The sequence below is a fragment of the Schistocerca americana genome, chromosome 8 (genome assembly GCF_021461395.2).
Source record: "Schistocerca americana isolate TAMUIC-IGC-003095 chromosome 8, iqSchAmer2.1, whole genome shotgun sequence".
Taxonomy (NCBI): domain Eukaryota; kingdom Metazoa; phylum Arthropoda; class Insecta; order Orthoptera; family Acrididae; genus Schistocerca; species Schistocerca americana.
The window spans coordinates 186,327,560-186,347,885 of NC_060126.1; the positions used below are offsets into that span (position 1 = coordinate 186,327,560).

The window sequence follows — 20,326 nt, forward strand, 5'->3', positions numbered from 1 at the left end:
TCACAACCTCACAACAGGCCACAGCAGTCCACCCACCCCACCGTCGCCCCACACTGAACCCAGGGCTATTGTGCGGTTCAGCCCACGGGAACATCTCACCTCAAACGAGTGTAAGCCCAAATGTTTGCGTGGTACAGTAATTATGGTGTACGTATACGTGGAGACAGTGTTTGCACAGCAATCGCGGACATAGTGTAGCTGAGGCGGAATAAGGAGAACCAGCCCGCATTAGCCGAGGCAGATAGAAAACCGCCTTAAAAATCATCTACAGGCTGTCCGGCACACCGGACCTCGACACTAATCCGCAGGGCGGATTCGTGCCGGGGACGGGAACTCCTTCCCGCTCGGGAAACAGCGCGTTAGACCGCGAGGCAAGCCGGGCGGGCATACATGACCCGTAATTCCCACTCCTTTGGGCAAGATTACTTAGCGATACCTACTAAATAGCCACTTAGGAGCCAAAACATCACTGTCGCTTGGTTAATAGCGTTTTGGTCCGTTTTTGGGCCAGCCGGTGTGGCCGTGCGGTTCTAGGTGCTTCAGTCTGGAACCGCGTGACCGCTAGGGTCGCAGGTTCGAATCCCGCCTCGGGCAAGGATGTGTGTGATGTCCTTAGGTTAGTTAGGGGACTGATGACCACAGATGTTAAGTCCCATAGTGCTCAGAGCCATTTGAACCAATCCGTTTTTGAAACGCAATGTAACGGAGAGTCTGTTTAGCGTGCATTCGACAATAATCCCTGGTACGTTTCCGGAGGTATGTGGCAGCAGATGTCTACAGAGAGGCCACATCATTCCCATAAAGTACCGGCCGGGGGTATGTCGGCACAGAACTGGTGCCTGATAGGCCACCAGAGGAGGTCCATTGTCCATCTGGTGAAATTGGTCGCCAAGACATCAACGTGACTTCATTACCGTGCCTTTCACGATTCTGGCCTTTTGACAGGCACTGTTATCCTCCTGGAAAGTCCCGTCGCAACCAGGGACCAAACATGAAGGGGTGCAGGTAGTCAACGATAATGTTCACGTAGTCAGCAGCCTTCGATTACTACCGCATCATTCGTGGGAGCCCAGCTGAACGCCCTCCACAGTACAATAGTGCTCCCAACTACATGTATCAGTGGTGCGTCGCATGTTTCAAGCAGTAGTTCTCTTCGATGACAGCATACCCAGATACGGCTGTCGACCTGGTGTAACAAGTAACTTGATCCATCCTACCAGGCGCGCGGGATTAGCCGAGCGGTCTGGGGCGCTGCAGTCATGGACTGTGCGGCTGGTCCCGGCGGAGGTTCGAGTCCTCCCTCGGGCATGGGTGTGTGTGTTTGTCCTTAGGATAATTTAGGTTAAGTAATGTGTAAGCTTAGGGACTGATGACCTTAGCAGTTAAGTCCCATAAGATTTCACACACAGTTGAACATTTTTTGAACATCCTACCAGGCGACACATTTCCGTTAGTCCACGGCCCAGTCTCGATGATTGTATCGTAACTGACGATGTGGTTGCGGCAACATGGGAGCAGGTGCGAGTCGTCGCCTGTGGGGGAAATCCCACGTTCAGCAATGTACTCCGAACGGTGCAGTATGTGCATGCGCCAGTATTGCTTTCTGTCGTTGTAGCAGCCACTGATTGTCGCCTGTCCTGCTTTACAGAGCATGCAAGCCTCCGAACTCTACCTACTGTGATGAGGTGTGGACGTCCAACAACCTTACTCGTGGTTTCATCGTTCTTCAACAGCTTTCCATAGATTCTCACAGTTGCATGCGAACCGGCTTCACCGTACCCAAGAAGCTTGTTCCCAGGCCATTACAATCTGTCCTTTGTCAAAGTTGCTGATATGAGTGGATTTTCCCAATTGCTGCCCGTATCGTCGCTAGAATGATCCCCCATTCCCCTGTGTTCTGCTTATCGTAATTTTCTTGTTGCGTCACATGCCCGCAGTGCCACCAGATGCCACTCGATCTCACGGTGGGCAGAAATCATAATTTGTTGTCTCATTAGTGTATGAAACTAAGAAAAGAGTTAATAAATATTCTGTCACTTTTAACTGATGAACATAGTCTATAAAAACAGAATGAGAAAATAATTTTCTCAGCATGCGGTATTAGACAAATGTAAACTACTTTGCTGTGTAATTATCTCTCTGAGGTGATTCACCTTTTCGTACTGACAGCTACAGCTCTTGTTTTGTACATCGGATTATATACCTACTTTACGATTTCGAGCAGAGTATTTCGCTTGCTAAACTTGGCGTCAGTACTTTCGTAAAAATGGGAGAGGAGAATACTGTGAAAGGTTGCATCCAGTATTGCCACCAAACTGCGTCTTCCGCCCCATTACCAGACATTAAGCCAACAGCATAGCAGAATCAGTACTGTGACGTCAGCTATCACATAAAATCGCAGCAGACTTTCTACAAAAGATTTTTACTATAAACGATGTGTCATATGACTAAATGACTAGAATGTCAAAGTACGTGGAGAGCCCAACTGCAAAAAATTGTCACATCGGTGTCTTGGTAGAACGAAAATTTGCGAGACTGGAAGAAAATACATACCAACAGCCTAATTTTATTTAATAATTCTATTTAGCTACCAGTTTCTGTACCTCATTGGCACCATTTTCAAACCTCTCAACGCGAAAACCTAGGTGTCATCTACATCTACATCTACATCCAGACTCCGCAAGCCACCTGACGGTGTGTGGCGGAGGGTGCCTTGAGTACCTCTATCGGTTCTCCCTTCTATTCCAGTCTCGTATTGTTCGTGGAAAGAAGGATTGTCGGTATGCTTCTGAGTGGGCTCTAATCTCTCTGATTTTATCCTCATGGTCTCTTCGCGAGATGAACGTAGGAGGGAGCAATATACTGCTTGACTCCTCGGTGAAGGTATGTTCTCAAAACTTCAACAAAAGCCCCTACCGAGATACTGAGCCTCTCTCCTGTAGAGTCTTCCACTGGAGTTTATCAATCATCTCCGTAACGCTTTCGCGATTACTAAATGATCCTGTAACGAATCGCGCTGCTCTCCGTTGGATCTTCTCTATCTCTTCTATTAACCATATCTGGTACGGATCCCACACTGCTGAGCAGTATTCAAGCAGTGGGCGAACAAGCGTATTGTAACCTACTTCCTTTGTTTTCGGATTGCATTTCCTTAGGATTCTTCCAATGAATCTCAGTCTGGCACCTGCTTTACCGAAGATTAATTTTATATGGTCATTTCATTTTAAATCACTCCTAATGCGTACTCCCAGATAATTTACGGAATTAACTGCTTCCAGTTGCTGACCTGCTATATTGTAGCTAAATGATAAGGGATTTTTCTTTCTATGTATTCGCAGCACATTGCACTTGTCTACACTGAGTTTCAATTGCCATTCCCTGCACCATGCGTCAATTCCCTGCAGATCCTCCTGCATTTCAGTACAGTTTTTCATTGTTACAACCTCTCGATATACCACAGCGTCGTCCGCAAAAAGCCTCAGTGAACTTCCGATGTCATCCACAAGGTCATTTATGTATATTGTGAATAGCAACGGTCCTACGACACTCCCCTGCGGCACACTCTTACTTCGGAAGACTTCTCTCCATTGAGTATGACATCCTGCTTTCTGTTATCTAGGAACTCTTCAATCCAATCACACAATTGGTCTGATAGTCCATATGCTCTTACTCTGCTTATTAAACGACTGTGGGGAACTGTATCGAACGCCTTGCGGAAGTCAAGAAACACAGCATCTACCTGGGAACCCGTGTCTATAGCCCTCTGAGTCTCGTGGACGAATAGCGCGAGCTGGGTTTCACACGATCTTTTTCGAAACCCATGCTGATTCCTACAGAGTAGATTTCTAGTCTCCAGAAAAGTCATTATACTCGAACATAATACGTGTTCCAAAATACTACAACTGATCGACGTTAGACATAGGTATATAGTTCTGCACATCTGTTCGAGGTCCCTTCTTGAAAAGGGACACCGCTGCAAGAAGGGGGGCAAGTTCCTTAGTGTACTCTTTTTGTGTAGGGGTCTCGTAACTTTTGTAGACATAAGACTCAACACAAATGATGTACAGAAGCTAATTCGACGTTCTCCATTCTTATGTGTCCATGAAATCCTACGGTTGATTTGTATTTCTTCTCCATGCAACCTGTGCGTTAAAATCACCTAAGAAGATTTTTGCACAGTGTTTGGAGATCTTGTTTGTAGTTTTCTCAAAAGGTTTCTCAAAAGTCTTCTACTTTCTATCTTTCTTGTTATCACTTTTAGTCCGAGCATGAGCACCTATTAAGGCGTATGATTTGGCGCTGATTCCACTGTAAGGACTGAGATTTTTTCACTTGAGGATGTAAAGTTGATAACTGAATATAAAATCGTTTTCCTTAGTGCACAGGCAGTCACAAGAATTGATAACTTGCCTTTCCTTTTTATGGTTGGTTTGCCTTCAAATACCCTAAGGATTTCTGAGTCGAAATAGTTGTCATTTGTATTAGGAGTGCCTAAAAGGTTATATTTCTTGAGACGAAGAGGTTTTGGAACGCTTCGATTCTTCTCTGCGTGATGTTCCCGATCCGCCAGAATCCGATGATCGGAAACAACCGGAAATGCGCCCGGGACATTTGTAGTGCTCGTTCCATCGTGCCAATTTCACAAGTTGAAAATGTGCGTGGGAGCGATCTTTAGGAAAAGATTGCTGAAATGGAGAGGTGCCTCCAGGCATTCTCCGGCTAACAAGGGGACCATCAGGGCTATTAATCACGGATTTTGATAAGTGTCAGGTACGTTGTAGGGCGACCAGTCCTGAGTACCTGATACGGCTCCTAGTTTCCGAAATATTCGAGGTAAGTTTGTAAGCGTATCGTCATATCGCTGGACTGGTTGCGGAGTATCTTTGCGGGCAGCGCGTTTGCAGAGTCGAGCGCAGAACACGGACCTGTTATGGCTCTGAGCACTATGGGACTTAACATCTATGGTCATCAGTCCCCTAGAACTTAGAAATACTTAAATCTAAATAACCTAAGGACGGCACACAACACCCAGCCATCACGAGGCAGAGAAAATCCCTGACCCCGCCGGGAATCGAACCCGGGAACCCGGGCGTGGGAAGCGAGAACGCTACCGCACGGCCACGAGATGCGAGCGGAACTGTTATGTTCTGTTGTGGGTAGCTCTGCATGTGAGAGGCATTTTTAGTATGGGCGTTGAAGTGTTGCTACAAGTGCTATTACAGTAAAGTGATGAAATATGGAAGTGATTCAAAAGAAAGTGCGTCAAGTTGTAATTAAAAAGAGCAGTGTCGCCGATAACGTAGTTGCGTATCCTCTCGTTGCATGTCATACCGTACAGTATCAATCACCCGCGCCGTGTTCGGTCTCCCAGAATGAACCAATGTAAGCAGTGAAAATAAGTTACCACAAAAGAGGGCAGTTAAGTGCCAGTGTCTTGTAGCGAGCGTGAGAAAGTGCGTTCGGTCATCGCGTTTCCACATGATCAACAATCAGCCGCGTCGCGACGGTTTCGCGCACGCTCGTACAAGTGAGAACTAAGAACTGAAAAATTAACTTTACGAACAGTGTTATATTATCACTAGTGTCAAGGAGGACTGGCGCCAGATATCCGTATGTGTGACGAGCGTAAGAAACTTTCGTTGGATCATTCGGCTTCCGCATCATCAACAATCACTCGCGTCGTGTCGGTTACGCGTACGGTCATCCAAGTGATATTGTGGACAGATAATCATCTAGATGTTGGTATCAAAACTTACGACTTGGAGTGTAAACAGTGCAACCTTTGATTTCTTATCGTCCCAGAATATAGATGTTCGTACCAGACGTAGGACAGTGTTGTGTTTTAACGTTGAGTGGCTCCCCTAAACCCGCTTGCATATTCGATAGATAATTTCAGGCAAGCCAGCAGCAGTGTAGAGCAGAACAGTACGACAGCCGCAGGATTATCAGATACATGGTGTGGACAGGGCGCACGGTCCAGAAGTGAAGAAACAGTTTAAGGGTCCCCCGCCATTTGTACCCCCGGTCGTGTTACAAGTTTTATGCGTGTCTGCTACCCATAACGCTATCCATATTTCGAGAAAGGGATCGGATCGCAACGCCTAAGACAACGGCTATCACGCTTGCGGTACAGATTTTAATTGTGACGGGGTATTTTATTTTCATTTGTTAGTACAGAATATCATTGAATACTACAGGGTGTTTCAAAAATGACCGGTATATTTGAAACGGCAATAAAAACTAAACGAGCAGCGATAGAAATACACCGTTTGTTGCAATATGCTTGGGACAACAGTACATTTTCAGGCGGACAAACTTTCGAAATTACAGTAGTTACAATTTTCAACAACAGATGGCGCTGCAAGTGATGTGAAAGATATAGAAGACAACGCAGTCTGTGGGTGCGCCATTGTGTACGTCGTCTTTCTGCTGAAGCGTGTGCTGTTCACAACGTGCAAATGTGCTGTAGACAACATGGTTTATTCCTTAGAACAGAGGATTTTTCTGGTGTTGGAATTCCACCGCCTAGAACACAGTGTTGTTGCAACAAGACGAAGTTTTCAACGGAGGTTTAATGTAACCAAAGGATCGAAAAGCGATACAATAAAGGATCTGTTTGAAAAATTTCAACGGACTGGGAACGTGACGGATGAACGTGCTGGAAAGGTAGGGCGACCGCGTACGGCAACCACAGAGGGCAACGCGCAGCTGGTGCAGCAGGTGATCCAACAGCGGCCTCGGGTTTCCGTTCGCCGTGTTGCAGCTGAGGTCCAAATGACGCCAACGTCCACGTATCGTCTCATGCGCCAGAGTTTACACCTCTATCCATATAAAATTCAAACGCGGCAACCCCTCAGCGCCGCTACCATTGCTGCACGAGAGACATTCGCTAACGATATAGTGCACAGGATTGATGACGGCGATATGCATGTGGGCAGCATTTGGTTTACTGACGAAGCTTATTTTTACCTGGACGGCTTCGTCAATAAACAGAACTGGCGCATATGGGGAACCGAAAAGCCCCATGTTGCAGTCCCATCGTCCCTGTGTCCTCAAAAAGTACTGGTCTGGGCCGCCATTTCTTCCAAAGGAATCATTGGCCCATTTTTCAGATCCGAAACGATTACTGCATCACGCTATCTGGACATTCTTCGTGAATTTGTGGCGGTACAAACTGCCTTAGACGACACTGCGAACACCTCGTGGTTTATGCAAGATGGTGCCCGGCCGCATCGCACGGCCGACGTCTTTAATTTCCTGAATGAATATTTCGATGATCGTGTGATTGCTTTGGGCTATCCGAAACATACAGGAGGCGGCGTGGATTGGCCTCCCTATTCGCCAGACATGAACCCCTGTGACTTCTTTCTGTGGGGACACTTGAAAGACCAGGTGTACCGCCAGAATCCAGAAACAATTGAACAGCTGAAGCAGTACATCTCATCTGCATCTGAAGCCATTCCGCCAGACACGTTGTCAAAGGTTTCGGGTAATTTCATTCAGAGACTACGCCATATTATTGCTACGCGTGGTGGATATGTGGAAAATATCGTACTATAGAGTTTCCCAGACCGCAGCGCCATCTGTTGTTGAAAATTGTAACTACTGTAATTTCGAAAGTTTGTCTGCCTGAAAATGTACTGTTGTCCCAAGCATATTGCAACAAACGGTGTATTTCTATCGCTGCTCGTTTAGTTTTTATTGCCGTTTCAAATATACCGGTCATTTTTGAAACACCCTGTATATGCAGCTGCGGAATGGTTGCAGATGCAAATGGAAGTACTCATCCCTGATTTTGACCTCGATTATGCAATCAATTCCGATCAACCCGCCTCACAGTACCAGCCGAGGTGTAACACATTGGGAATTTGTGGTAAGTTCCTATGGGACCAAACTGCTGAGATCATCGGTCCCTAGGCTTACACAGTACTTAATCTAACTTAAGCCAACATGCATGCACGAGGGAGAACTCGATGGGGTGAGCAGCGCGAACCGTGGCAAGGCGCCTAAGGCCGCTAGGCTACCCCGCGCGGCGAATAACAGATCCCTTGAGGAACAGGGAGCGAAACCGTCTTTTTGCAGAAAAAAGACCTGAACAAGATTACTCATTGCTTCAAAGCACAGTATACCATAATTGCGCCATGAAAGATATTCCCTTACATTTTCCTATGTACGGAAGAGCCATCCCTGAAATTTGGTCAGATTGTTCAAAGAAGAGTTGAATCATAAATTAAAATATGTGACTGTGACCAGCATGAAATTGGGAAAGTTCACGAAAGTGCTGTACGAAGAGATTTTAAAATCTGTCACTCTTCCTTACGTGGGTCAAGAATAATTTCTTTACATTTTATATACGTGGGGAGGGCAGACTGATCAGACATCTCATGGTCAAATCCTTGCAGATGAAAGAATTATCCCACTCAAATTACTCCACTTTGCCACCGCAATGATGTTTATTTTTACAGGCTGGTCAACATATTTACGAAAAAATTCAAACTTTCTGAAGAGTAACAGAGAAATATTTTAGAGGGAAAATTCTATAAAAATACATTCTTCAGTTCTACATTAATTTTGTGCACCTGCTTTCACAGGTATGATCAAACACGCGTAGTTGGCATCGAATTAGATCGAAGAAACAACGATCTTTTTGAATTTAAAAGAAGTGTGTTTTCCGTTATCGCTTCTGAAAAATCGGTGTGCGTGCTAGGTAATAGCTTTCTTTAAACCTGCATGTTGCTTTATGAATTTTTGTGTCACTTGTTTCTACGACAAATACCATCCAGCAAACGATACCGAGCAAGACGATTCTGTAATTTCAAGAACATTCGCTGCAATGCTTGATATAGTAATGAAATTACCACCCTGAAAATGACTATTTGTGAATAATTTTGAATGACATATACTAATTAATGAAATTATGTACGATGAAATTGAAAAAAAGGAAAGGAAAATGTACATAATCAGGGTTGGAAAGCGTGTCGCCGGCTTGGTAGCCGTAAATCTTAGCCACTGCTCTACGCTGTAGCAGACAATAAAATTTCAACGTAGATTTTCTTGGAAACTGAGGGCCGTCGCATGAAAAGCCGTTAACTAGATACTGAAGACAGCTCTGTCTACAACTTACCCATGACTCAACAAAATACGTGATTAACAGGTCTCATGGTCCCCTTGTAAGTTGTGTGTGGTCCGCGAGAGCTATTTTACTTCGCCCAAGTCTGCCGGCGAGCAGGTGAAGACCCCCCTATAAGCTACCTGGGACGCGCCGCGTGGGAGTATCATGTCTCCCCCCACTCCCCACCCCTGCTACGACAGGGTAACAGCCATCAGTCTCCAGAAAGCGTACAGAATGACATGGAATCACTACAATATACGAGTGATGTCCCGTATTGTGAAACTTCTACATTCCAGGACAGTTGTCTTGCCTGAAGCTCCACATCCATGAGAAACTACATTTCTAGGAGGCCATCCAAAAATTGATGAAATTGCGAAATAAGAATGAAAAAGTCTTAAAAAAACCTACGATCCCACTAATATAAACAGCACAAGTATTAAAGGAAAAACTGAGGACCTACACACAGCACTACACAAGTTCACTAATACGTAGAAGACGCTTGAAGTTCTTTGGCCTCTCCCACAGAATGGACAACACTAGATTAACAAAAATAACTGCTTGATATATTGAATTCAAAAAAGTTAAAAATTACTTGGTTAGCAGAAATTAAGCAGGACTAACAAGAAATGAATGCCACAGAAGATACTATCAGAGAACGCAAAGTCTTTGGAATTCTAGTTGCAAATCACACATTCCCATTAAAAAGAAAAGAAGTGGACAGTGGAACACAGCGAATTCATAGAGAGATTTTGTGAAGAGACGAAGAAAATGAAGGCGTCAGAAGAAGCTGCCATGTTCAAACGCCCTCTTTAATTGAGCATAACGAAAGGACGAGGATTGATCTACCAATGCTCGAACGTTACGGGAATCTCCGTGACTGTACAACTGCAGTAAATTGCAATGTTAATCAAATAGGGAAAGACAAATTGAGGGTTCTTGACTTTCGTAAATAAGTAGTTCGTCTTCACCAAACACTGACCGAAAATTTATCACGTAAGTGTAGTAAATGACTAGCAGGTAATCATTTCATTATTTCGTTTATTTTGTGAACAGGTTTAGAGCTAACCGCCCATCGTCAGATTTTTTGCTTCCACGTCGTGTTTTGCCGGCTTATCCCGCATCTCTGCAAAAAGATAAGCGTGTAATAGCTTCGGCAACGTATTTTACTTTCCGCTTTCATGACGTCAATGACACAAGACTTTCACCAGTCGCATGCTGAAACGTTGCTTGACTGTATTTTTGCGTCGTTGCTCTTTGCTAGTGCTTTGCTAGTGCTAGTAGTAATTTTACGAAACATATTGTGGGATTATAGTGTTGTAAACATTTGCATGGCGAAAGTGTAAGACCACTAGTAGCTTGAAAGGTGGAAGAATAAAAGAAGTCCCCTAAGTATTCACGTGCTTAATCACTGTGGATATAAATACCACCCCATGGGAAGCCGGCAACGTGACCTGGATGGAAACAGTGGCACATTCAGGTATTTAACGTGCTGGGCAACGGGCTCTGACATGAAATTTGAAACTGGTTATGGCACTCAAAATATGCTACGCTTCTACCGTCCTCACGCTAAGGCGGAATCCTCCTTCCATAGATCAAAATAAACATAATAAAAATTCGAATTCTTCTTCGTTGTTTTCTACATGTTTACTGCAGTTAATGTCTCCTGGAACTCATACGTAATTATGTACGTCGATTATTTACAAACGTTGTGAAATACAATCTCTACCATTCTATAGCTGAGTCACGAATACACCTACTTCATTATTCTGTCTCACAGAGACAACGAAGAACTAAGACAACACCTCAATCCATCTGTGACTCTAGTATTGAACTCGGTGGCTGTAGGTTAAATTAACTAAGAAAATGCAGCTACTAGCCGCTTTTCCTTTGAATTTACACATGGAAACACCAAAAATACGACACATTACCACTATTAATAGGGTGTAGAAAAACCGCCGTTAAGCCGGCCGCGGTGGCCGAGCGGTTCTGGGCGCTACAGTCTGGAACCGCGCGACCGTTACGGTCGCAGGTTCGAATCCTCCCTCGGGCATGGATGTGTGTGATGTCCTTAGCTTAGTAAGGTTTAGGTAGTTCTATGCTCTAGGAGACTGATGACCTTCGAAGTTAAGTCCCATAGTGCTCAGAGCCATTTGAACCAAGCCAAAAACCGCCGTTAGCATCCAAAACAGCTTTCAGTCGTCTCGGAATGGACAACTAGTGGTCCTGATCGCCTTGGAACACAGCGTCACCATTGTGGAGTAAATATTGTACCATGCGATGGACCTGATAACCCAAAATTGTCACATAATCCTTTATGGTAATATGACCTTGCAGAGTAATTATGGGGTCCATGGAATATCACGATATGGCTGTCCAAATCATCACTAAACTTCCACCATGTTTCACTTTTGCGACATAAAGATCGGAAGCTGAAAGTATTATGATACAAGACTCACCGGAGCAAATGACATTCTTCCACTGCTCCAAAGGCCAGATTTTATGGTTTCGGCATTTGTATCAATGAAGTGAGGTTTCAGAATTCCAGCTAACCCTGCAATTCCCTGCTTTAGAGCTGCCTTAGCGTTGTTTTGGTGTTGACAGGGTCAGAGGGTGCAACATTCAGTTCCGAAGCGACTTTTGCAGCTGTCGTCATCTTCATTTTCGTCACAGCCCTCTTCAATGACCGTCTGTCACGATTGTTCAAAACACATTTTCGTCAGCCTTGGGACTTAGCGGATGATGCTATTGATGGTATTAACAGTGGCCTTAGACTGTTTGCCGATGATGCTGTAGTCTACAGGAAAGTAGTATCACACGAAAAATGGTTCAAATGGCTCTGAGCACTATGGGACTTAGAACTACTTAAACCTAACTAACCTAAGGACATCACACACAGCCATGCCCGAGGCAGGATGCGAACCTGCGACCGTAGCGGTCACGCGGTACCAACTGACGCGCTTGGAAACCGCACGGCCACACCGGCCGGCGTATCACACGAAAGTTGTGAACAAATCAAAGAGGATTTGCAGAAAATAAATGCGTGGTGTAATGACTGGCAGTTATCTCTCAATATTAGCAAGTGTAACCTACTGCGTATAAGAAGGCGAAAATCCCGATTAACGTAAGAGTACAAAATAAATGCCCAGTCTTTGGAAGCGGTAACGTCCATCAAGTATCTGGGTGTGACTATTTGAAATGATCTCAAATGGAATGATCAGATTACACAAGTAATGGCTAAGGCGAACTCTAGATTGCGGTTTAATGGTAGAACCCTGAAGCGATGCAGTCCTTCAACAAAGGAAATAGCTTACAATACGTTAGTTCGTCCAGTCTTGGAGTACTGTTCGTCTGTATGGGACCCTTACCAGTTGGGTCTGATTCAAGTGATTGAGAAGGTCCAAAGAAGAGCGGTAAGATTCGTGACTGGTGCATTTAGCCATCGCTAGAACGTTACAAATCTCATAGAAAGTTTGAAGTGGGACACACTTGCAGATAGACGGCGCGCTAAATAGAAGGGGCTGCTCACTAAATTCCGAAATCCGAACTTCACCGAGGATGTAGAGCATATATTATTACCACGAACTTTCAAATCGCGCAATGATCACGATTCAGAGATAAGGGAAATAAGAGCTCGTACTGAGGCGTTCAGACAATCGTTTTTCCCTCGCGCGATCCGCGAGTGGAACAGAGAAGGAGGGGGGGGGGGAGGAGGGATTGACTTTGGCGCGAATTGTGCCCTCCGCCTCAGATCGTTTGGTGGCTAGAAGATTATATATGTAGATGTAGATGTTTTCCCGCTTTCTCTGTGTGCTACATAAATCTTCGATATTGTGCCTCTTGAAACACAAAGCACTTCAGCTGCCTTAGCACCCACATATGAGCACCACCTGTTTGCACATGTTCGAATTCACATCTCCGACATAATGTACTCACAGCTACAGAGAACGCTGTTGTTACTACGACTGACACGTGCAACATATTGAGGGCACTGCACGTGGGTCATTCACGGTCGAACTTTACAGCGCAACATCCAGGCTTGACTAGCATCTGCATTTGTGTTCAGGCATGCATTTCTTGCGTTGTTTTCATATTTTCCTCCAACCCTCGGACGTAATTATATGTATCGGGTTAACACTTAGCTTTATGCGTCGTAAAACAGCTGTATAATCACGATTATGTCGATTGTATTTTGAATGGTGCAGCCGCCTCTGTTATGAATTCTGTGGCGCCTTGTGATGTTATATGCATATCACATTAATTTTTATAAACACCGGTACACTGTTAGAGCGCAGTATCAGCGATGCGACGATCACATGACCCTGCCTGAGTTACGTACAAAATAACGAAACAATGAGCTACAGTATACAGAATAATGGCAGCTGCAACATTCAAAATGCAACCCATATAAAAATAATAGTGATTAATAAGAACTGTGCTGACTGAAGATGGGTGAAAACAATATACGCGTTTTGTGGTACAGCATTTGAAACAAAAATGAGTGGTTCTTTTATTTTCTCAAATGGAGTAAGAAAACGTTTTTCATTATGAGTACATAGTATTGACTGGAAGGTTGTAGGTGCTAGTATTTAAGTATGTGGAATTTTGAACCGTAATTTGCTTTACCAGTCAGATTGCACCGATTTGGCGGAATCTTCCGGTGGCAGAAAATGTTGTTGTAATCTAACAACAACAAATATAGTCACTGCTATTGTCTCCGGGATTTGGTCCCTGTTCGCAAGCGAGTGGCTCTGAAATTTTTACGCACATAACAAGTGTGCCGGTGACTGGAATCTATAGATTAGCTGCCGCTTCTTTTGCCTTCTTTTCAGAGGCCAGTTCATTTTGTATTATCAAATATGTTTTTTAGTTTTTGATTACAAATTATGTTTTGTTATTGCCTATTTTCCTGTATAAATAATTGATTGAAATAATGAAATCACTTTCATAATAAAAATTTCCAAATACATAATATCGAATGCAACACGTTTTAAATATTAAGGCAACAGGCTCAATAAATACAAAAATAAACAAATAAATATAAGATATAATTATACAAGGTGTTACAAAAAGGTACGGCCAAACTTCCAGGAAACATTCCTCACACACAAATAAAGAAAAGATGTTATGTGGACATGTGTCCGGAAACGCTTAATTTCCATGTTAGAGCTCATTTTGGTTTCGTCAGTATGTACTCCAACGTCATCAAATTGTAAATTTTCACAATCAACATGTGTGGACTGACGAGAATCCGCACGAAATTGTGCAATCACGTCATCAACACAGATTTTCTGTGAAGGTTTGGGCAGGAATTGTTGGTGATGTCTTGATCGGGCCCCATGTTCTTCCACCTACGCTCAATGGAGCACGTTATCATGATTTCATACGGGATACTCTACCTGTGCTGCTAGAACATGTGCCTTTACAAGTACGACACAACATGTGGTTCATGCACGATGGAGCTCCTGCACATTTCAGTCGAAGTGTTCGTACGCTTCTCAACAACAGATTCGGTGACCGATGGATTGGTAGAGGCGGACATGGCCTCCACCCTCTCCTGACCTCAACCCTCTCGACTTTCATTTATGGGGGCATTTGAAAGCTCTTGTCTACGCAACCCCGGTACCAAACGTAGAGACTCTTTGTGGTCGTATTGAGGACGGCTGTGATACAATACGCCATTCTCCAGGGCTGCATCAGCGCATCAGGGATTCCAAGCGACGGAGGGTGGCTGCATGTATCCTCGCTAACGGAGGACATTTTGAACATTTCCTGTAACAAAGTGTTTGAAGTCACTCTGGTACGTTCTGTTGCTGTGTGTTTCCATTCCATGATAAATGCGATTTGAAGAGAAGAAATCAAATGAGCTCTAACATGGAAAGTAAGCGTTTCCGGACACATGTCCACATAACATATTTTCTTTCTTTGTGTGTGAGGAATGTTTCCTGAAAGTTTGGCCGTACCTTTTTGTAACACCCAGTATAGCACATAAGTAAATTCGCTGTTAAAAGTGGCTTCAAGTCTCTTATGAGAAGACATTACATGGACTCCAAACACGCAGATCTCGAATGCGTCACGGCGAAATATGGTAACGTCACCCATGTTCAACACTTCAAGCACATAGGTGAACTTATCGGAAATGCGTAAAGCATACACTATCGTTTGTAATACTCACAACAAGAAATCCCTTTCCACAAAATGCAAACTACGCCACTAACAGATAGTCGTTCTATCAGAAGCACTCTTCGCAGTTAAGACATCATCATTAACCACCAATATCAAAGCCAACAAGAAAATGGAACGACGAATATTGCAGAAAATATTCAGATCCAACCTTCAAGATGGTATTTGAGCGCGTAAAAGCTTTGAGAACTTGTATTTTCTGGCAGAACGATTTAGTTTCGTTGCACGCGACAGACGTCTGAAATTTTATTAGCATCTAGCACGAATGGGCGACACGATTGAGCATGAAAACCTTCAACATCATAAACACGCATCGAAAAAGCAAAGTTCGATAGCTATCCGAAGCACGAAAAGATTTCACTCGCGACTATATAGACGCGTTACAGACGGAAGATAGACTCTCAGAAGTTCGCAGCCTTGCTGACACAAAGGACTCCGATACAGTAAAACGTGTCGCCGCTAGAACAACAACAGATCCATGTGACGGGGTGAGTAAATTTTGAGGTAAAACTTTACAAGGGGTCATCCAAGCTCTAACTTCGATGTCTAAGTTGTTAATACCTGTCGCAAGAGATCATGGGAAGTTACGATGCCCCAATAAAGTGTGTAGGCCCTCTGCTGTCACTAATCTCTATAAACGGTTTAGGAGTCAATACGAACGGCCGTCTTAGATTTTTTGGAGATGATGCTGTCCTTTACCAACGATTAAAGTCATCAGAAAACAAATAATAATTACAAATTGATTTAGACAAGATATCTGAATGGCGCGAAAAGTGGAAACTGATTGTAAATATTGAAACGGGTGAATTCATCCACATAAGATCTAAAAGATACTCGTTAAATTTCGGTTACACGTCAAATTACCCAAACCTAAGGGCTGTCAGTTCAACCACATACATATGGATAATAATAATGAACAGCTTAAGCTGGACCGATCATAAAGAAAATTTTGTGGGGAAAGCGAAAAAAATATGCCTACACTACGCTTATTTGTTCTCTTTTGCACTATTGCTGCGCGGTATGGGATCTTTACCATATAGGATTGACCGAGGAAATCGAAAAACTCCAAAGAAGGGGAGCTCATTTCGTATTATTGGGAAATAGTGGAGAGAGTATCACTAATGTCATACGAGAGTGGGGTGGCAAACTTTAACACAAAGGCGTTTTCCGTTGAGGCGAGATCTTTTCATGAAATTTCAATCGCCGAGTTTCACCTCCGAGTGCAAAAATGTTTTGTTGACGCCCTCCTACAAAATGATCATCGTAATAAAAGAACAGAAGTCAGAGCTCATAAGGGAGGGAAAGATTTAAGTGTTCGTTTTTTCCGCACGCTGTACGAGAGTGGGACGGTAGAGAAACAGTTTGAAGGTGGTTCGATGGATCCTCTGCCAAGCACTTGACTGTAAATTGCAGAGTAGTCATGTAAATTTAAATGTACGAAAGAGGAACAGGTTTTTAAACACAGAGTTTTTATTTTCTAATTTTGCCGATCTTGGCTATTATCGATATATATACATAGAGTGTGTCCCTCCTATGAATCGTCAGGCGCGTTTTCGCTGGTGTTTCGGCAGATATCTGCAATTTCGTTATCTAAATGTGTAGCTGGGGTTGGTCCAAACAAATACTGTACATCGCATCTTTCAAACGAAGCCCCCCGCCTCAGTGGAAAGCGTCGGTTTGTTTCTCATTAACAAACAAAGGTTTTAAAGCGAAATTTTACTTGCCTATTCGATGGAGCGGTTTCAAATTAGTGTGATTTATTCCTCTTATGGACATGTGTTAACAGGGACAGTGAAATACGAAGAATAACCAGCTTTCCAGTAGCGAATGAGCAGCGCTGCTGCATGCCGGTGCTGTCGCTGTTGTAGTACCGGCTATTCTTCGTATTTTACTGTCACTGTTAGGACATATCCTTAAAACGCATATCACATTACACTAATTTGGGACCGCTCTCTCGAATGGGCACATGAAATTATGCTTTTAAAATAATTTTGTTCGTAATAGAAAACAAACCCCGTTGACGCTGGGCGTCGTTTGAAAAATGTGATGTACAGTTTTGCTTTCGGCTGACTCTAGCTATACACTGCAAAAACGAAACTGCAGGTCTCTGCTGAAACACAAGAGAATATGCGCCTCACGATTCTGCACACCCTGTATATTACCACCGGGCGAGATGACACAAAAATTCCAGTCCTACCCTTCTTCTCACTCTATTATACCGGCACGGTAGCTGAAGAAAGAACAACAGTGAGAGAGATTGGAGAAGTATTGGGAACCTAAAGAAAAGGATGATGTTATAAATCAGCTGCTTCACGTGGTCCTGACTTGACTAAATACAAATATAAGTAAATGTGAGATGAGACTAGAGAAGGAAGATGGACTTACTTCTCGTAATCGTAGTCGAGGCAGGCGGTCATGTTTATCGCCAGCTGCTGGTGCAGAGGGCAGCACTTGTTGACGCGCACCACTAGCGGCTCGGACGCGCTGCACTGCTCCACAGCCGCCACCACCATCGCCACCAACACAGCGACCACCACCATCTCCGGCGAGCTCCTGCTACTCTGGACCACCGTGCCGCACTTGCTTATCTGTCCGTCTCACTCTTACACCACCACTCCGATCGCACTGTACCAGGTAACATTCCTCTCTGGCTAACCCTCTTACCTCACTTCGTCACGTGTGGAAAATCTTCACTGCAGACACTAGTCGTGCGAAAAGCTATGTCTAGCTAAAGAATTCACAGTTTTGATGACTTGTTCACAGCACAGAGCAGTCACCTGCAGAAATATTACTGTCGCGCTAACCGCACTTTCTCCCCCGGCCTAAGCACCGTTACAACGCGTTCGACAGGCACACTGCGTCCCACTGGGTATGTTTACGGTTCAGGCTCGTTCACATGAAGTCCGGCAAGAAACACGCTACGATCGTCGTCGTACTGCATTACTCGCCATTGTAAACAACGATTTTCACACGACGGCATCGGTATGCGGATACCAGTTTTCACATTTTGTTTTCTAAAAGAAAAGTGACTCTCCACGGAATTTCTGTTCTGTCTAGAGTCAGTGAAACGCGAAGTTTAATGCACACGTATTCCTACTATCGAAAGCAGATTGTGACACCGCACATCCCCGTGGTGACTGGCTAATTAGAGCTGTAAGACAGTCCTTAAGAACGGGACGAGCTACAACTTGCTTAGAAAGACAATATCAAACATTGGAATTCATGCATTACAGTTTCACGCTAGGAAACTGAAACCTAATATCGTTCATCAAATGTTTTCCTGAACGAACAAGATAGGATCTGCACAGCCGTAAAAGTGAATTACATTCGAACTACAATTAATGATTCAAGAACTGTTCTGGATATCAGTGTGAATGATCTGACGTAAATCGCCTTGAATAAAATAAATTTGATAAGTTCAGAGTGTAAATAAACTCGTGAATTAGTTTAATAAAACCTACCCGATCTAGACGTAGAACAGATTTATGACTACAAAAACTCGACCACCTGCGACGTATTTGTTTGAGTTTCCAGAAAAGAAGCTGAGGGAAAGAGACGTAGCAAATTCTCTCTTAAAAGTACGACGGTACTAAGAGTTCAATGTGTCAGTTAACAAAACTCTCAAATGAATTATTCGTAAGGAAATACGGGCGTTTAAGGAACGTTAGACTCCGCCAGAACAGTGGAAGAGATAACAGGAATACTGTCCGTCAGCGATATGAGAACCACAGTTGGAAGCGTCTAGCCTAGAGATGTTACAATGGCTTTCTGCTTGTAGGTTTCAACCCGTTTAGCGTTAGCAGTTCCGTTAGTGAAACTGTATGTACGAGTACCACAGCAGAGTTTGTTCTACAGATGAAAGTTCATCTTTTCTATTGTCAATTTCCTAGTCTCGTTCTCACCCGATGGTGTTGTCTGACAGCAGCTTTTTGTGTCTTATATCTGTCCTACTATTGTATCGACTTTTGTGAATCGCGAAATACTGAGTAGCCGGTAATATATTCTTCAGCAACTTTACCCGTCGACGAACGTTTGAACTGCGATACTGCCGCTGCTGGCAACAAAGTTCGAAAACTCTGTAGCGCGACAGAAGACTGACGAAATAACTTTTCTATCTTTTCGCTGATATAGATATGTAAATATGCATTCGAATTCTCAAACGTGTCTGCAGCCTGTGTGAGGGCGTTAGCAGCTAAACACACTGGTAACGGTCGTTAGTCACGTCGGTGGAAGGTGAGTAATCCCGGGCTCGGGACGCCGCTGTGCTGCGAGTACGCCCACTCGTTTAGCGAATGGACCGGAGCGGGTAGAGGCGCCTGCTACACGCGAGCGTCTGCAGCCCCTCGCTTCTTGCAGTGGAGGCGCGGCTGCCACAGGCGCACAGCGCGGACCACGGACTGGAGGCGGCTGGCTGGTGCACCGGTGCCCGTCCACCGCCGATGGACTCCCGCCAGCCGAACACTGCCGAGCAGAGCCGACGGCGCACGAGCCTGCCCTGCCGGGAGAAACTCTCGGGGATTCCCAGGTCAGGCCCGCGAGGCCAGCCAGGCCCATTCAGCGTTTACTCTCTACAGCCTCGTCTGGCCGCCTCCACTTCCCGTCTCTTATCACTGTCGTCGCTCTTTCACTTTATGCCGTCCAATACACACACACGCACACACACACAATCACTCACACACACACACACACACACACACACACACACACACACACACACTCGAAACCGAGTCAAATCTGGTTAGCTTCGCATTTCCGTGACCAGAACAGCCATCCATCTAATACGCCTCAGAAATGTAAAATTAATTGTCGGTAAGGCGGGTGCCAGGTTGAGATTCATTGGGAGAGTCCTTAGAAAATGTAGTCCATCAACAAAGGAGGTGGCTTAAAAAACAATCGTTCGACCTATACCTGAGTATTGCTCATCAGTGCGGGATCCGTACCAGGTCGGGTTGACGGAGGAGATACAGAAGATCCAAAGAAGAGCGGCGCGTTTCGTCACAGGGTTATTTGGTAAGCGTGATAGTGTTACGGAGA

General features: G+C 44.4%; 1 protein-coding gene across 2 annotated transcripts in view; it reads right to left on the reverse strand.

Annotated features, from left to right (window-relative positions):
- Positions 1-19,675, reverse strand: part of LOC124545051 (probable G-protein coupled receptor Mth-like 1) — a 399,074-nt gene extending 379,399 nt beyond the window's left edge. For both annotated transcript variants that reach the window (XM_047123840.1, XM_047123839.1), the window contains exon 1: positions 17,678-19,675. In XM_047123840.1, the coding sequence (XP_046979796.1) occupies positions 17,678-17,832 (155 nt within the window). In that variant the 5' untranslated portion in view covers positions 17,833-19,675. The remainder of the gene's footprint in view (positions 1-17,677) is intronic.
- Positions 19,676-20,326: the final 651 nt, after the last annotated feature.